The following is a 19,125-nucleotide window of genomic DNA, read 5'->3' on the forward strand; positions in this document are numbered from 1 at the left end:
CTTTGAACTTATTTGGTTTATAATGTAAAGTGTTCACTGCTCCGCAAACAAGGCGGATTTGCAAGAAGCCATTTAAATATTGATATCACTTTAGGAATCATAAAATCTCAGTTTCATTATCTTAAGTGTCAGGCATTGATAATTATAGCAACAAAAGGCATGACTAATGGCATTTGCTGTACACTTCACAGGAAAGTGGAACCCACATGTATATGAAAACAAGATACTCTACAGTTGAGAAATATGACAAAATAATATTACTGCAATAATCAACTTGCTTTACACACTAAAGAAATTGCATCTAACTATCACCATCTAGAGGTAAAATGAAAATGGCTTTTTTTTTTTAATTCTGATTTGGATTCTGTCTGTATGCCCATGAATATATTAGACAAGACATTATTTTCTAATGGCGAGCAATGTTTGCCACACAAAAGACATGGGCATCAAACTGCAGAGATCACATACAGCAGTCATCAGAAAGCAACCTAGAGAAACTAAATTGTTTCTATCTAACTAGAGAAAACAGTTTGTTTGGAAGAGAAGACTTGCCACCATGACCCTGGCTTTAAAAAGTTACCTAATATTTAAATTGTCTGTTTAAAGCCCAGACTGGGTTTCCTTAAGTGTGACTTGGTACAAAACAAATGAATTTCTCCATATATGGCTGTGTTCTGTAATGTTTATAACTAATCAGTCTGCCACCCAGTAATAGCCATCAGAAACTCTGTAAGAGAATGAACCTCTGAAGCTGCTTTTGGATAACTGCCTAATGCTCTTGCTGCAGAGATGGTTATGAGTGTCTAGTCTGAGCTCCTGTCACAGCCTGGATCATTTCATCCACTGAAGTCCAAACAATCCTTATGACTTGTTGCTTGGTAATAAAGACATCAATTGGTCATCTAATTATTTTTTCTACTCAGGTGCAAAATTAATTGTACTAGTAATCTGTCAGTGCTGATGAATGGCAAGACAGGAGTCAAGAACTAAACCTGAAGCAAAACAAACTTGAGCAAGTACAAATAGAGAGGATGTGCTCTGAAAACATTTAGAATGAGCTTGCCATGCACAAAAGATAAGAATTAGTTGGAAGGAAAGATATTTTGTCATCATACCTAATATATCTCCATTTTAGGACTAAATTAGTCATTATTAGCACAACATCCCAAAGGCAATTCATGTTTAATTAAAATCACCTCCAAGTTTTTTGCACCCTGCTCTTACAGCAAGGCACACTGATCTCAACAGTTCAGAAAATTCCTTAGAGAATTATGAAATGTATTTTATCCAGAACACTTAAATATAAACATAAGGTATAGCAGTATTTATTATTCCAAAATATCACTATCTAGGGATTTCCTTAGAAAGAAGTCACACCTTTGTGTTTGGATTGATTTTTCTTCAGTTTAATTAGCTCAATTATTTTCTAGTATTACCCCATAAACTTCCAGTATTACCCCATATTATACATTGTGGAGAAGACCACTGCCATGCACTTGTTTTGAAATTGCAAAGCAATAGTTTCAATGAATGCTCCAATTTGCATTTTGAAACAGTCAAAAACGTCTCCATATCCTTCATGATTTGAAAGATTGCCATTGTATTCTCCTCTCAGTTGCCTTTCTTGCAGGCTGAGAATTTCTAATATGCTCTGCCAGTGAAAAATCTTTTTTTTTCCACCCATATTATTTGGAGTTGATATATTTCTTTGGAGAGGAGTAGAATTGCACACAGATAAACCAGAGATTATACATAACATAATAGCATTTCATATTTGTCTATTCCTTTCCTAATAATTTGTAACTACTTGGTTTTTTTAGACCTCTTTAAATCCTTTTTAAAATTATGTCAGATTAGCTACTTTAAAATCTGGGGTATGCAAGCCAGAAGCTATTTATCAGTCACTTTTCAGCTATTTCACCTTTGAATTCCTGGTGCACTGCATGTGGAGATTTATGCTTTATTTATTCAAGAAGATCTGCTACTGGCATTTCATTTAAAACAGACAATCTGCTATTCTCCACAAGGAAAAATCCAGAATGAGAATAACCCATAACAACTCCATGGTGAACAGAGATTATAAAAATATGCATTTTTCTGTTACTATTTTATATTCTGAGAAAGCAAGTGAAAAAATATTTTTAATTGCACTCAATAACTGCACATGCAATTCTAAATTGCTTTCCCCCTAAAATTTATACCCCCTCTAATTGTTCTAACATCCACAGTTGAATGATACAGATCCCCAGCTCTGTTAATTTTTAAGACAGTAACAGATAGTGCTAAACTGGGGCACTGAATTATCTGCTGCTCACAACTGTCCCCTTGAACTCAACCATTCAAATTGAGCATGAAATTTGGCCACGTTTCCAGAGCTTGTTTTGAAATCCTCAAGATTCATAACCAGTTAATTCTGCCAGTTAAATATTACTGCAAGAGTGCAGTGTAACTCTACAAATACAGAGGTCTGATTGAAATTTCCACATCTAATAGGATTAATTATAAAATGCTGCTTGCTTTCAGAGTCCACAGTTTTATTTCTGAGCTTGTCCAGAATCCTTAATCCTCAGCAGAAATTAAAAAAACTATTTGATGGCTGAAACTATGTGACAAGTATGCTGGTGCTGGAAACTTTTCCTGCTATGTTTACTGAAGAGCAACATCTGGGTTTTTTTAAGGATGAAAAATGCACTGATTTTGAACATCCAAAACAGATGTGAACATGACACAAAAAGAAATGCTTTGAAATGCCCTTCAAAACAGCACTACAAATCCACATTAAATTTAAAAACATAAAATTAAATTTTAAAAGCAATCACAATAAGAAAACTCCTGCAGGAGTCTATTCTTATCCTGTCCAAGTCCGGCCTTCTTGATATGCAAATTAACAGGTCATTAATTTCTTTTTCTGGTTTAAGAAGCACAAGTGCAAAACTAGCATCGATTTCAAAGAGGCACAGAAACCCATATTTACTTCTCCTAGTTCTTATATTCTTTAGAAGCTTTTTGAAGTCCATGAAAACAGATAACAGACACTGTGGAACTGATAAGTTGATAATTTTCCAAACTAATTGAGATGCTCTGCAATTGTATCCACCCTCCTCTTGCATTCACCCACTCGTACAGCTACATCCAGTCAAACTTCATGACAAATACTGAACCCTTCAGTAACCTAATTTGATACAGAGTTACAGGTAAAACTTAAAACTCATTAAATTCTTCACAGAATTCACAGAATAGGTAAGGTTGGAAGGGACCACAATGGACCATCTGGTCTACCCCACCTGCTCAAGCAGGATGAAAAACAACACAGAGCAACTTAGGAAAGGAGCACTAGAAACCAGAGCTCTTCTGGTGGACATGGAGCTGCATCATCATTAGTATAACAGGTGGGGTGAGATCTCGATGCTTTTAAGAATTTCTGTGTTGGCAGACTTGTGTCTGGGTTTGAGAATCTGTAGCCAGTGACAGCAGAAATATGTGAAAGCCAGAAAGACAAAAATATTACACTTGTCAACAAGTTGGGTTTTCACACACCTGTGCATCTCTATTTGATTGATTATTCAGTGCTTTTGAACAAATTACTAACTGTTCCCATCCTGGTGGCTTTTCTTTCCATTACCTCAAGTCTTATTTTTCATTGTCTTGTACTGGCCAAAGGGTGGGTGTTTTCCTGTATTTTTCAACTACCTGCCAACACTTCATAAATGATTCAAAATTCTACAAAAAAAACATCATTCAGAGTGAGAGGAATGTTAACAAGCTTCAGCAATCTTGTTCAGAACTAAGTACGTGTGGCTGAAACAAAAGTGGAGAAATTTTGCAGCTGCTAACAATCCACACAAAGAAATGTAAATAGCCTAGGACAGCACATTAGTGTGTTTGAAGTTCACCCTGCCATTCTATCCATAGAGGGGTCACTGCTCTGAAAGCAGGAATCCAGCAATCAAGGAACAGTATAAAATTGCAATGCTTCAGCTACAAGTCAGGCTGGAGCACAAACCCCTAAATTCTGACCTGCCTGAGGCAGAACACAATGTGAACATGTTCAATAACACACAGTGTAGAATTGTTTCATTATTCAAGATGTTTTCAAGTGAGCTACTACAGTAAACCACATCTGTCTGTCAAGCAATGTTTCTGGTCATTGTTATCCCCAAAACTGAAGTAAAACATGTACATGCATACTGAAGAAGGCTTTACTGATTAATATTGAATTGTTAAACTCCCTGACCAATGGAGTCATCTTATTAGCATGCTTTTAAAGTATTAAACTACTACAAGTCAAGCCTCAAAATATGCTATTTGAATAATCAACACAATCCTATGGATGAATATATATGAAGTTACTGCTGCTGCTCATTAGCTGATCTCTAATGAAATTATACACAGAGATTTAAATTATTAAAATGTACTACTTCAGTCAGAAACTTCCAGACAAAATCCCTGTTCAGCTGCCTCACTCACCTGGTAAACATGGAATGCATTGGCAGCTTTGCCACGCAGGAAGACTGAGGGAATCCAAACATTAATGAGAGCACGATTGGATCTGAGGAGGAGAGAGAAAAACTTCAAACAGGGAATCATATTTATGTATAAGAATTGCAAAGCAACTACATGCAATGATTTAAATAATGATCAAAGTAATCAATAAAGCAACTTAAAATTTCAAATGAAGAAACAGAAAAATTGGAGTTCTGCCTGAACTTTTTTTTTTATGTTCTGAATCTAAAAACATTCCCTAAAATTAACCCAGCTGAAACAATTCTTTCTGCAGGATTTCTGGGGTTTGGGGCTTTTTTTTCACAGCATGCATTTGACAACATTTGATTATACACATGAAGCAAAAATTATTCACTTCAACAAATTCAACATTTTCAGCCACAAATCTCAGGTAAAGTTCATTAAATAACAGAATAGCAGTGCACAATTCTGCAGAAGCCATTTCCATCCATTCTTTGTCATCCATCTCTAAATTTCTACAATTCAAACACATCAGCTACATTTTCAACCCCTCATCCACAAAAGCAAGATTCATTACTTTGACTACTAAAGGCAAAATTCCAAATCAAAACACTCTCAAATGATCTGGGGTGGGCTCCTAGTGTGGGTTTTGGGGTTTTTTGAAGCATTGATTAGGAGCTATTCTGTAAATGAGGAAGTCCACCACATGATGAATAGCAACCAGCACCCTTCAAACCCAGAGCACTAAAAGCAGAAACTGCTCGGTGCTTTGGCAGAATACCAACACCTAGGGCATTTAAAAAGCACTCCAAGGGAATCTTGCTAAATCTAAACTCCTCGAGTTCAGCATTATTAACTACACTGTGGCATGGACTGTGCAGCTCTCCATGCTTTTTAACAATGGAACACCACAGCTAAGAATGCAGTTATTGGAAATAGAGGAAAAGCAAATTATTGTATCTCTGCTTATTCTCCTTTCCCAGAGATGGTATGAAGAGAAAAATTTGTGAATTATGAAACTTACATTTCAAAATCTGATAAACTCTGATCTTCAGATGTTTGACTTAAATCTCCAGGGACCTTTATTTACAAAACAGAAATAATTTCCAAACAGTGGCTATTATATTTTCAATTAAGAAAGCATAATATTATAAGGAAATTACAATTCAACATTCAATTCTATAAATGCCAATAAAAACTATTTCTGACAACCAATAAAAGAAAAACAAAATCCTTCAAGAAGATTGTGAACATGTCACCCTTGTGAGTCCTTTATGTTAGAATTTACTACAGTTTTGTAAAGAAACAAATTGGGGTTTGTAAAAGCAGTAGTAGTTTTGAAAGATATAGAAAATGCAGGCAAGAGCACCATTATTAGGGCTTTATGTGCAAAGGATGGTAAAACAAAGTACTTTGTGTGTATAAGCCATTTATGGGAAAATATGAAGCACATAAAACCTACTGATCACTTTCTTTTACAACCAATATTCTACCAAGGGAAGGACACAAGAACACTTTATTTCAGCTGTGCTCCTATAAAACATGATATAAGTACAAAAGTTCATAATGAAGCCATGATGGACTAATACCTGCAGAATCAAAGGAAGTAGCAGCTGTTAGAGAACCAGATTGCAAGAGCATTTAGAACAAAACAGAAGTATGTTTTTACCTTACTTTACAACTAGAATAAACATAAAAGTGTATTTTCTTTTCTTTAAAGGAAAATGTAAAATGTAAAGCATAATCTGGAATAGTTAAGAGGAAAGGAATTGTTCAAAGCCAATTCTTCATAGATCTGTTATTTCTTACAAGCTAATGGGTATTTCACCACGTGGAGCATGTCTGAGCTATTCCAGAGGGATATTCTGCAGTGCAATAAACAAATACTCACTGGCCCTCTCAGATCAATGAGCTCTTGTCTCATCTGGAACACCAGAGCTTCCTTGGCCATCAGAGCACGGTGCAGCCTCTCATTGAATTCAATCAGCTCCCCATGCATTTCAGCCACCTGAAAAGCAAAGCCAAAGGATAACTGTGATCTGAATTGAGGAAAAAAAATCCCACTATGTAATTTCTTACATGTATATCAATTTCTTTTTACTCTTCAAGTACTGCTAATGTGGTAGTCTGAACTGATCATTAAGAACAGACATTGCTGTAATTTTGATTCATGCTTTGAAATGTAGTTTTGATATTGAATAGGACAAAACGCAACTTCATGTCAAATTTTATTCTTATCACTCTAAATCACATGACAACTGATTCTAATAAAACACCCATTGACTTCTGTTCTCAGTTTAATTCTTTGATGAATGCAGCACTTAACAGGTACAAACTAATCACATTATTTTGAACAGGCAGTACTGCAAAATGCACAAACTGCATTAGACCTGGTCAATAATTCATAAGTGATGTATTCTTCACCCTTAGCTGGAGTTTTAATAGGAATGGACCTAGAAGTCAATCGCTCCAGGCAAATCTGTGACAGGTCAGAGGAGTCTAAATACCAGAGTCAAGCTGTGGCACAGGTTGCTCTCACAGGTAAACAGAGTGGCCTCTTTGGACACTGAGTGTGGCTGGGGCTGTGCTCTGCATTTTAAGTCAAGAGAGCAGGAAGAGATGCAGGATGTTGTGAGAGTGCCAGGGGCTGGGGCAGTGAGGGCGATGGAAAGTCCCAGCAGTCAGATGTGGGCACTGCTGGGCCCTCCCCTGGGCTGCCCCAGGAGCATGGTTAAACCTGCTCCTGGCTCCACGGCTAAACCTGCTCCTGGCTCCATGGCTAAACCTGCTCCTGGCTCCACGGCTAAAACCTGCTCCTGGCTCCATGGCTAAACCTGCTCCTGGCTCCATGGCTAAACCTGCTCCTGGCTCCATGGCTAAACCTGCTCCTGGCTCCACGGCTAAACCTGCTCCTGGCTCCACGGCTAAACCTGCTCCTGGCTCCATGGTTAAACCTGCTCCTGGCTCCACGGCTAAACCTGCTCCTGGCTCCAGCACCTCTTGGAATGCCTCCTTCTCCTCCTCATCCCCCACCCAGAGCTGGAGAACAGCAAAGGCAGCAGGGTAACAGCATGAGAGCACAGCTGAACAACATGAATTTCAATCCAGTCACCTCAACAATAGCACACAGACTTGAACTACTGCCAAATCTCTCAAGAGTTCATAGTTTCCCTCCTAGAAGCAGCTTGTTACTATCTGTGAATTTCACTATTTCCTTTTTCTCAATTACTCTGCCTTCTCCCTCTTCCCCAGGGAAGTTCCCCAAAATAGTTTAATTTAGTGCCTGCTTTTAATTTTGTGCTTTGTTCCACACAAACCTGCGTCCTTCACAGAATCAAAGCAAACAAAAAAAGCCTAAATTTGACAAGCCAGAATCTGACATCATTGATTATAAATAAAAAACAAAAATAATTTTCATGAGGTGAACTTCAAGCATTCTTTTCCAATTTCTTTTTGTATTAAAGGGAGTCCTTCAAACCCAGTAATTCATCACTGAAACATATATGCAAAAAAGAGCTAAACTACATGAACAATATACTAGAGAAAGCAATAATATAGTATTATTAATTCTACATAAATGATTTTCCATCCTAGCTTAACCACTAATTCCAATTTAATTTGGGTGGTGTAACATTTAAGAATACCAGGTTAATATTAACAGGTCACTGTTAATTCCACAGAGCCTGGGCTGTAAGGCAGAACTTCCTTGCATTTCAAGTACAGAGATACAGCAATGACTAGTTGCAAAATCACAGAGAAAAGCTGCAATACTGCTGGTTATCAAAAGCAACATAAAAATTTACAAGTGGATCTCACTAGTTTGCATATTTGAAAACATGTTTGGTTTTTCAGGGCCTGTCTATCAGAAGAACAAAATCCAGACTGATGTGTGACTATTTTGTCTCTCTGATTTGGATGTCCTTGAAATAACTTTCTACTTGCAGACTCAATTAACATGTAAATTCAACAACTCTCTCAAAACACTACAAATAATGCAAAAATCTGTAAGTATCCCTAGCAAAGTTAAATAATAAAAAGGAAATTTAACAGCAAATAAAACACCAAATCACTTGTTCTATATTATCAAAAGTACAACTGGCATTATTAGCAATTAACTGACTTCAATACTTTCCCTTGTCAAAGAAAAATGCATTACCATCACAGCAAATCAAAAGGAGCAATGAATAACAATATTAATTTAAGTTCCTTTAATTTTTCCTGCATCAAAGTCTGCTAAAACAACAAAGAGGTCTCCTTATAATTATATCCTTTCAGTTACATTTTCATAGAGTCACATCCTCCTTTACTCAATCCACATTGAAGCTTAAGCAATAAATTTCCCTGCTGGGACTTCAATCATCTTCACAGTTGTTTTTCTTCATAACAATATGCTCAAAGCAAAAAAATAAAGAATAAATAAGCTCAGTTTTCCTTGGACAGAGGATCATTTAGATTTGCTCCTTCCTATATGAGAAAACAGTTTAAAGAACCCAAACCCTTCTCAGGAAGGTGAAGTGAGGATAAAGTAAACACTTGAGGCTCCACACTAACTCAGCTCCTTACAGTTGTCAGAAGGATACCCAAGTGCCTGAGAGCACTACAGTTACACTGCCCAGCATGGCCACAGTTCAGAGCAGCCTCCAGGGAAAGGACAAAGAAGGTATTGCCTCATGTTTCACAGCAAAGGACCAAGCAGTTCACTAAAAACAGGCCAGGAATGTTTCACTAAGCATCTAACAACACAATCAATCTATCTTGGAAAGATATGCTTCTGGATATGCTTCAAAACCAATTAGCAGAAAATAAGCTGAAGTTTTCATCTCAAAATAAACTGGGAACTGTGCACATTCAGTGAAATTCTTACTCATGTTTGCAATAATTCCCAGTCTTGGTCAGTTGTGTCCAGTCCCACCAGCATTTACTGAGACTGACACTGCTTGCCATGCTCAGAGCCTTGGAGAAGGGCTGTCACAGGGGTTATGTCCTGTTTGGACTATGTGAGGATCCTGTTGGAGACTAGTAAGTGAAAGAGATGCAACCTCTCTCTTCCCAATATCACTGGTAAAAAAGCTTTTCTGTAGTTACACCCAGAGCTGCGTCACCACTGCCACAAACTCAGAAGTGCCAGCACCAAACTCCTGAGCACGCAGAACAAAGGTGGAACAACTGAGGAGGCTTCCACAGCACAGGGAGGTTTCACCTGGGTTCTTAATTAAGATATTTTCTTGATAGATAGGTACAGAACACAGGAAAGGAGTCAAAAGAACTCAAGCAAAGGTAAGCATTAGGGGAGAGAATTACTTTCATGTTGTCATCTTATTCCAGGGGTTCCACACTGCTGTCTCCTTATCACAACAGTTCCATACCTTCTTGGTGTTTCTCATGGGCAGCTCCTCACAGCACTGACTCTTTCTCCTTCCCAAAGCAGCCACTGACTCCAGTTCCCTTCTCACCCAGCCACCCCACTCTTTTATAGCATCTGCTTCTCATTGCTTACAGCTGTGGCCTGGTAAAGTCAGGCCTGCTCCTGATCTTTGCTAATTGGCCCAGCTGCAACTCCTTAGGGGTGAGATTACTTTCTACACTAGCTTTATTTTCTTATATTCTATCCCCCTACAGTTGCACATGGTCCTATGAGAAAAGGAGAACCAAGTATGCATGTTTTAGAAGAACTGTATGAAGCTCTTTGATCCATGACCTGCATTTTTAGTCATCTTCATATTAATCAGTTAATGTGGGAATCCAATTTCAGGGTATTTTGGGAAAGAGAAAGACATAGAGAATTCTTTTACTTCTTATAAAAATGTTCTTTTAATATTTAATAGCAGATATAGGTATTAGATACTACATTTCATTACATTTTTTTCTTAAAAATAATTTGTATTCAAATTTAGGATGAAACCCTAATCTATTTTTTTTCCCTTTAATGAATTTTATATTAATCTTAAAAGTAAATCTTGCCTTAGGAACTTTTTCTAACATGGTCATATCAACAGAAGTAGTAGCTTCTATCAGCCATTTCCTTACTGCAGTATTCAATAAGCAATACAAAAATGAAACATGGTTTGCAATCAGAAACCAGCATGAAAGCACAGAAAAAGCTACAGATTCCCCTATGATAGTAGATTAAGCTCAACTGCCAACACAGCCATGCCTGTAATTATGTATTGTAACTTACACAATACCTCAAATCTATGGTCTGGGATGATTTCAACTTCACCAGCAGTTAAAACCAACTTGCTTATTTAATAAAATGTTCATTTTTTTTACGCTGATATTCATTTTAATATCAGCGTATGAAAATGTACCCCTGTTAGGAAAAGTACTTTTAATTATCTATCTGAAGTTTTTTATTTCTGAAGAAAAAAAATCAGATTTATATTTTACATTCCTGAGGAAAAAATATATCAACTAAGTAAAAAACCTATTTAAGCTTCAGACCTTGTTCTACGATTAGGATTCCATAAAATCTGTGCAGTACAAACTTTACCTCAATCAATTTCCTTTCATAAGAACTGGCCAGTTCCTCATTGTTTTCTGCTTGCTTTTGCTCTGGAATTGTAAATTCACCATCAGTGCTCCAAATGTTTGGCAGAACTATAACAAAGAGATACCTCAGATTAAAAAGTAAAATTCCATAAATGTCCAGGATAACCTGTTTAGAAATAACATCTCCACAAGAAACAGTTATTAAAAACATGAGAACAGACCATAATATTAAGCACTATTACAAGTACTAAAATACAGATTCTGCAGGGACCTTTTTTGGTAAGAAATATTTAGACTGAGATTTTAACAGAGAAGAATGTAAACCAAAAGCATTTGGCTGTTGTGTGATACAGCTGTCTAATATATGTAGTACCTGCAGTTCCTGCCCCAAGCCTTCTAAAACTTATGTTTCTCTTTTAAGCCTTTTTTTTTTTACTGGGCTTCCAAAACAGCATTTTATATTACTTGTACAGACTGCTTACATATCAGAAAAATTACAGCAAACAGGGCTGAGAATGAACATTCCATACTTCATCCAGTAGTTCATGATTTTTCAGCAAGCAGAATCAGCTGGAGTTCTTCCACTCCTGATAGTAATTGTCTAATTTCTTCCTAAAGCCTTCCAAGAAGGGAGATATCAGCTTCCCTGTATAACCTATTTAAATGTAAGTGTTCTTCTCGCAAAGGTTTTCCTGATAGCTAATCAAACTTCCTTCACCTGCCATGGCAGCCCATTACTTCTTTTATCTGTAGTGAATGAAAATTACAGATTATTCTATTCCTGTTCCCAGCTATCATTTCAGTATTTGAAGATCACTTTAAGGCCTATTCTAAGTAAATTTCCTCCAAGTTACACAGAATCCAATTCCACTTTTCCTCATTGCTCATGAATTTCTAAGAAAATAAGTTAACACATAAAAGTAATACCTAATAGAAGAGGAGTTAAACAAATGCTTTCAACATTCTTCAAAATCTGAACTATATATACAACCACTATTAGGTAGATAGAAGAGACCATAATTTATCTGGCTAAATATTTTTGAGCCTGGGAACTGATTTTTGCTTTGAGGAAGAATTAGAAGTTTATTATTAAGTGAATTTGAAAGCTATTTTAAGATCTTTTTCTTGTAAATGTTGCTTCAAGTTCTTCAGCCAGACTTCTAAGATCAGCATTTTTATAGAAATATTCTATCTAAGCAGGTTTAAAAAATGGTACAGAGCCAACTCCTGCTGATGACTGAGAAATGAAGATGCTCATTTATTAAATATTTAAATACCAATATCCAACTGCTCAGGCTACAGCAGTGATCACTCATTTTGAAAGCTGATAGCTCTGACTTTTGGGTAATTTATTTATAATCACATTTGCTGAGTGAGGTTTTTGGCCTTTTTAAGTCTCCACAAGGCAAAATATCAAGCTGAGTTTCATTTATTATTTTAGGAAACTATTTAAAAGCCATATTCAATAGCATTTGATCTGATTATTGTAGAAAACATATAGAGTCTTCATTATTTATAGTAATAAAAATAACAGCAGAAACCCAATTTATTGACTCTTTCAAAACCGAGTCACAGAAAATCTGTGTTCTAAAATCTACAACCCATTTAAGACTTTTTTCATACCATTCAGAAGATTAATTATAATTAAAATTACTCATTACATAAACAAACCATGGGCGCAATTGTTTTATAAATCTGGTAAAAGAAAAAGCTCCTTTTGTTTCTCTTGTTTTTTGCAGCTAGTTCTCAGGGAATATTTACATGCTTATGTACTTTGAGTCAGAGACAAGAGTATTACTAAAATTTCACCTACATTTTCAATGGCAGCTAAGGAAAAAAAAGTTAGTTTTACAAAAATTCAACATGTAAAGTTACAATGCAAGAAAAATTTATTACAAATATTGTATGAAATACATTCCGGTCACTAGTGATAAATATTATAGATAATTACTGTGGATTGATTAAGTATCTTTCCAGCATAAAGCACACGTGTTCATTTTTAGAAATGTTGGTACTGTTCCATCCCCCCTTTTAATCTATAAAATCTGACCATCCTACTCAGTTTCTATTCTTATCACTCACTAATCTGCATAATTTTAACATGGTGGAATATAGCTAGCCTAGGAATATTTTTTTTTCTTTTCCTATAATTATACTCATCATGGAAACTGTCACTACCTAATGAAGCATAATTTCTGCTATTATAGGAAGCCTCAGCCATGGTTTTCATGAATAATTCTTAATATGAATCACTACACTGCAGCAAAGTCGGAAGTAAAAACATGTGTTCTCACTAACAAATATCCTTTTAGGGATGAATGAAGCTCTGAAACTCCAGATAAGTACAGTGGCTAACTCTGAAGAATAGCAGTATTCTCATTCATACAGCCACTTATATGACCAAAATATTCACAATTTTAAAAAATTAGATGGTGCCAATTTCTGAAAACCCATCCCAGCTGTCTGAACAGCTTCTGCAGCCAGTGGAAATCCAGGTCCCACCAGAAGATTCAGAATCAAAACATCAATTGAGCCCCTCATGGATGCTTCTATCACAGATCAAGGAAAACCAACAGGTAAAACTGCTGATAACTTCAATCATGCTCTTTCAGTTACAAAATCTGCTCATTACTACTCAGTACAGTGTCTATTTCAAAGAGTCTGCAAATACTGATTTCCAAAACAACAGTATAATCTAGAGATAATACTTTTATTTTTATATTCCAATATCACACAGATTTTTGTTTAAGCTAAATCAGCTTTTTCTAAAAAATTTCTTACAAAAAAAAAGTAAGACCACCTCATCTACCAGAAAACGCTCTGTAAAAATGAGTACAAAAATCAACATATGTATTTTTCTCAAAAGGAAAACAAATCAAATATGGAAGGTATATTGGAAGGTATTACTCCCTGAATGGCAGCACACAGAAAAACAAATCCTGTGCATGGATTCTTTCCCCCCCTTCATTTTATCCTTACCTTCCACTGTTTGACCTTCTCTTCTGAGCATTTGGACAGCTCCTACATACTTCTTAAGCTGCACTTTTAGCACCTCATTTTCTCTGTTGATAAAGAAAAACAGTAAATAAATATTGTTTCCCCAAAATAGATGAAAAGTCCTTTTCAGTGGAAACAAACAGACTCACTGTTATAATAAGCTTTACCTAAGTTGTGTCACCATGATGCAAGGAAAAAATTAAATAATGCATCAATAGCAGAGTAGCAGGAAAATTAGTTTTCCAGGATCTCATAAACACATCATTGAAACAGATTATCTCATAATCAAAACTTTTCCATTAATTGTTTAAATTCGATTTTCTGTACTATGCTACACTGATGGCAAACAAACTACAGAGTCTAAATCTAAATCAACAGTCAACTAAAACATAAGGATGGGATGCTACACAAGGAAATTCACAATGGCCAATGTAAAATGAAATCATTATTTTACTAATTTGCATCTAATTGCAAGCAAATAATAATTCAGCTTTAGAAACAGGCTTGATCATTGTAAGAAAATGGCAGCACTCCAGCAACAATATTCAAGGCAAAAGTTTCCACAAACCATTGCTAAATGAAAAGCATAAGACATGAAATTGAGGTAATCCCTTCAGCTGTCACACTTCAGTGCCTGTGCCTGTCTCATTTCTCTTATTCAAAGCAGGTACTACCATGGCTCCACTTAACAACATTAAGCACCTTAGTTCATATTTGGGGGGAAATAAAAAGAGCTCCAACTGATTGATTTTAAACAAAGCTGACAAATCACATGTCTGAAAATTCAATTATCTGTCTAAGCCCATTCAGTTAAGTGAGTACAACAGAAAAGTTTATATACCAAAGAAGCATAACTAAAATGTGTTGCCAGACTGTGAATTCAAACTACCTTTATTTTTCTTTAAGATAATCCTGAGGTAGAAGTATGTAGGTGCCACAACTGCAGCACAACACACAAGGACCCCACAAGTGTTAGAGAGAGGAGAGAATTTGGGCTGGCAAGGCAAAATTGTGCTCCAGGCACAAGAAAACCTGGACATGGAACACAGCACAGAAAGCTGCAAGTAGATGACACAACAAAGAAAAGGCATTTTATTCATGGAAATTTATTTAAGAATCAGAAATATTCAAAAAAACACACAAGTATGTTTGATGGTCCTTATCATACTAGATATACACACACACATAAAATACACATATTTTATATATATACACACTCAAATTGCTGCTATGAGCAATGCTACACTGCTCCTATAAGGAGCCTTGACTGGCACAATATTCCCATTCCTATGGATTTCAAGTCAGCTTGCTGAACTTTGTAACCTCAATTTTATTCAGCATTTTACTAGGAGGTTGCTAAATAATTGAGAAGCTATTGATTACTTGGCAATTGAATTTTAAGAGTCCTTGATGATTTTTTGCATTTGATGATGTTTTTCATTTCTGAGACTCCAAAGAACAAATCATTTTCTCCACCAGAGACAGACACTGATATTCAGAGTAAGGGTAAAAAGTATAAAAAAACCAGTTTAATCCTATATACAGTATTAAAACAAACTTAAATAACTGATTCACAAAAAAATTTCTATGACAACTAAACAAAAAGGTTTCTCACCAGAATTGTAAGAATGTCTGCATTAAAATAACTGTGTACAGTTACAATATATTAAGGAGTCTCATGAAATAACTCTGTATCACCTCATTTCTACCTAAGAGAATAGACTCAGTGCCTTCTAAAATTGACTTAAAGTTGATACAGTACAGATGAAGTTGAAAAAGACTTTAATTCATTTAAGGTTTTTGATACAAGACTGAAATTCAAAGCAGGATACTATGGCCCAGTCACAATTTTCTAATATGCCTCTATCAGGTTATTACTTATTCTTTGCGATCTCTGACTCATTATTATTATTTAGCTGATTCCAAAAAGGGCCCGTCCTGATGTATATGAATTTATATAGTTCTTTTAAACAGAGCATATTTAAAAAACATTTAGTAAGCACATGTTGAAAAGTCTTTAATGACTTCAAGAGGTATTTTATCAGATATATTCCTAACAAGCATTTCACAGGAAGATAAATTCCTGTCCAGGAGTTACAGGTCAGATCTGCAGACTGAAGGATGTTAAATACTTCTTTATGCAGGCCCTGCTGTGCTGCAATGTATCCAAACTGCAACACCCAACCTGAAGCAGAACTGTTCACCTGTTGTGAGCCCAGAGCTCAACACAATATTTTCAGTATCTTTAAAGTGCTCCAAACAGTTCCACGTTTAGTGCTGAAGAATGAGCAACAGGACTGTAAGTACAAGTTGAAAGGGATAGAGAGGAAAAGAAAAATTTAAAAATAAGGCTGAAATAGCCAACAAAACTAGGGCAGAACTGCATCACTAAAAGCACATCCTTCTCCAAAACCTCAATTGTACCAATCTTCCCTTTCTCCAAAAGCTCAATTGTACCAAACCTCCCTGCCTGATCACTTCTTCCATTTCATAAGCTGAAAGACAGATGGTATTATGTGCTGATATAGGGGAAAATGACAATGATAGAGGGTGACATTGTAGTATTCCCACAAATTACTCATTTGCTCAAATAGCAAAGCTGTAGTGAGTGTTATTGTTTAGGCTTCATAGCACATATATAGGAATGATCAATTATATAATGAGTGTTAGTTGTCAAATTCCCTGCCTAATTTTGAATGAAAAATAATTCCTCTCTATTTTATTATTTTAAAATTAGCATTTAAGGAAACCCTGTCTGAAAGAAAATCAAAACTTCAGCCAGAATGGTAAATTTTTTAGCAACAAAAAACAACCTCGTGTTTAAGAAGCACAGACTTGCCTGTTTTGCATTCAGTGAATGAACATAGAGTATACAGTTTTTGTTGCAGACAAAGAGGCCTTACAGGATTTATTTTCTTATACCTTAATAGAAAAAAAGAAAGAAACAAACCCAAATAAAACTCCACCACACATCTTGAAAACGATATAAAAATTCTCTAGGGCTTCTGTAAAACGAGCATGGTAAGAAAAGAATTTGAAAAAGAGTAATTTCTCTTGTATCTCAGTATAGTGGCCTGAATGTAATTAATTTTTGGCACAAATATCAGACTCTAGCAAGTGCTTTCTGTGAAGCTTACTCCAGAAAGGTGTCTCATTCCTAAATCCAGCATTGGGAAAAATGAAATAAAGCAAAACCAAACAAACTACAAGAATAAAACAGATGTCTATGTTTTGATAAAAAAGTTAAGGTTTTAAGGAAATACTATAAAGGTACCAAATATCCAAACAATAAAAGAACCTGCAGGAATTAAGAATGAATTTAAATAAACAATGTCCTGCAACATTATGTAGAGTCTGAAGCAGAGGCTGAGCCAGAGGACTTCCAGAGGTGCCTTCTAACCTGAATGATTCTACTATGAGGAGATGCAAGATCACAGTCAGTTGTCATCAAACACAATTAAATAAGGAAAATGAGAACTGTTGCTCATGGAAATAGAAGTTGAACTGTATACAATATAATGAGATTATATAACAAAACCAATCTCCAGACAAAAAACTTTAATGAGGAATGATGTGCTAAACTTAACTGCTTGTCCTGGGCTGGGGCTGCTCATGGGCCATCACTGAAAGGCTCCCTCAGAGATGGAGGCTGGGTGCTTTTCACCTTGTTTAGTTCTTCTCCTTCCTCCTCCTCATGCTACAGCTGCTTCTCCTCCTCCTGCCCCCACTGATGCCCTGCTGCCAAATATTCTTCCTCCTGCTCCCTCTGGGAAGCTCCTTTGTCCCTCACTATGGGCTGACTTCCAGTGGGTTTTTTCATGTCCAGGAGCCACTGATGACTTGTGACATGTCACCAACTAACTAAGCAGGAAGAAAAAGTCATTTAATATAGGAATATTCAAATTAGTTTTCACAAGCAGGAACAAGAGATATTTTTCCTCTCTCTAAGAGCTGCTAAAGGGAAGTGATGGAACCATTTCAAGATGTACCACACATGAGTTCACCCATCACTGAAGGGCTATGGCTGTGAAAGAAGTGCTGCAAAACAGAATAACAGAAAATGCCAAATCCAAAAGCAATGTGGTTTAAGTAACACAGACAGTAGGTAGAGGAGGCATATCAGGTTAAAGAATCTACAGCAAACAGGAGGTATGTAGAAGTGTAAGATGAAGTAGAGACAAATTCTCAGCCCCCATTTCCCCACACAGTGCATTTTCATCTTCTCTATCTGCTTTTCTTGCTACAAAGCCTGTCCTTTGTAATATGCTTTCCTCCAACATTGCTGAATATAGTCTAAGAATATGCAATCTGAGATTATCCAATTTCACAGTCAACTTCTATAAATTCCTTTGCCTTGCAAAGGGATGTAATAGTATTCCACACAGAAAAGAAGAATCTCAATTTAAAAACTTTAGTATTGCCAAGAAGCCACTGGCACAATATGTCCACACAATTTGAGAAAGGTTCATTGAAAAGAACAAAAAAACCCCAAAACAAACAAACAACAAAAAAAGGGGGGAAACCCCAAAACCCAAAAAAACATTATACTAGAGAGACTACTGAGTGTATTCTATCAGAAGACTAGCAAACAGATTGAACCTGAGCCTGCTCCTTTTGGAACAATACAGCAGCTGTTATGAAAGACTTTTTCAAGTATTTCTCATGGAACAATGAGATTACTTCTACTTGAAACTAAGCTCACCTAAGACTTCTTCCATTTCTCAAAGAGAAAGTGGGAAACTTGGGAAAATGTCTCTCAGTAAACTAGCATTTTATCTGGGAGGCCAGAGGCTCTTGGGAGGGTCCAGGAGAATAGCTGAATCACTGCAGATTTCCAGAAGCCATCATTTCAGCACTGACTGATGTGTCACTGAAATTTGTGTTCTCAAAGCCTTCAGGAAGCTATTTATGTCAAATTCTTCAAAAGAGCTTTGGGGACACACATAAATATCAGCTCTCATAATCTGAAAAATAGTCATTCATCAAATCACAACAGTCAGATTGTTACTGAATGATTTCCCTTGCCTTAAAATATTCAGAACATCACAACTGAAAATTTTCTACTCTGGTCATGTGATCAATTGTTTCCAAGGGAAATAGTGAGATTTCACTACTTCAAAATATCAAAAACTTGGTTTCCTATTACTCACCTAACATATTATGCAGCACTCAAAA

At 36.1% G+C, this 19,125-nt stretch overlaps 1 protein-coding gene across 1 annotated transcript in view; it reads right to left on the reverse strand.

Annotated features, from left to right (window-relative positions):
• Nucleotides 1-19,125, reverse strand: part of SNX29 (sorting nexin 29) — a 101,001-nt gene that overhangs the window by 53,383 nt on the left and 28,493 nt on the right. Inside the window, exons 14-18 of the mRNA XM_058815770.1 lie at nt 13,933-14,015; nt 10,955-11,061; nt 6,356-6,472; nt 5,489-5,544; nt 4,468-4,549 (exon numbers count right to left, since the gene is read on the reverse strand). Of these exons, the coding sequence (XP_058671753.1) occupies nt 4,468-4,549; nt 5,489-5,544; nt 6,356-6,472; nt 10,955-11,061; nt 13,933-14,015 (445 nt within the window). The remainder of the gene's footprint in view (nt 1-4,467; nt 4,550-5,488; nt 5,545-6,355; nt 6,473-10,954; nt 11,062-13,932; nt 14,016-19,125) is intronic.

Source organism: Ammospiza caudacuta, chromosome 17 (assembly GCF_027887145.1).
Source record: "Ammospiza caudacuta isolate bAmmCau1 chromosome 17, bAmmCau1.pri, whole genome shotgun sequence".
Lineage (NCBI taxonomy): Eukaryota > Metazoa > Chordata > Aves > Passeriformes > Passerellidae > Ammospiza > Ammospiza caudacuta.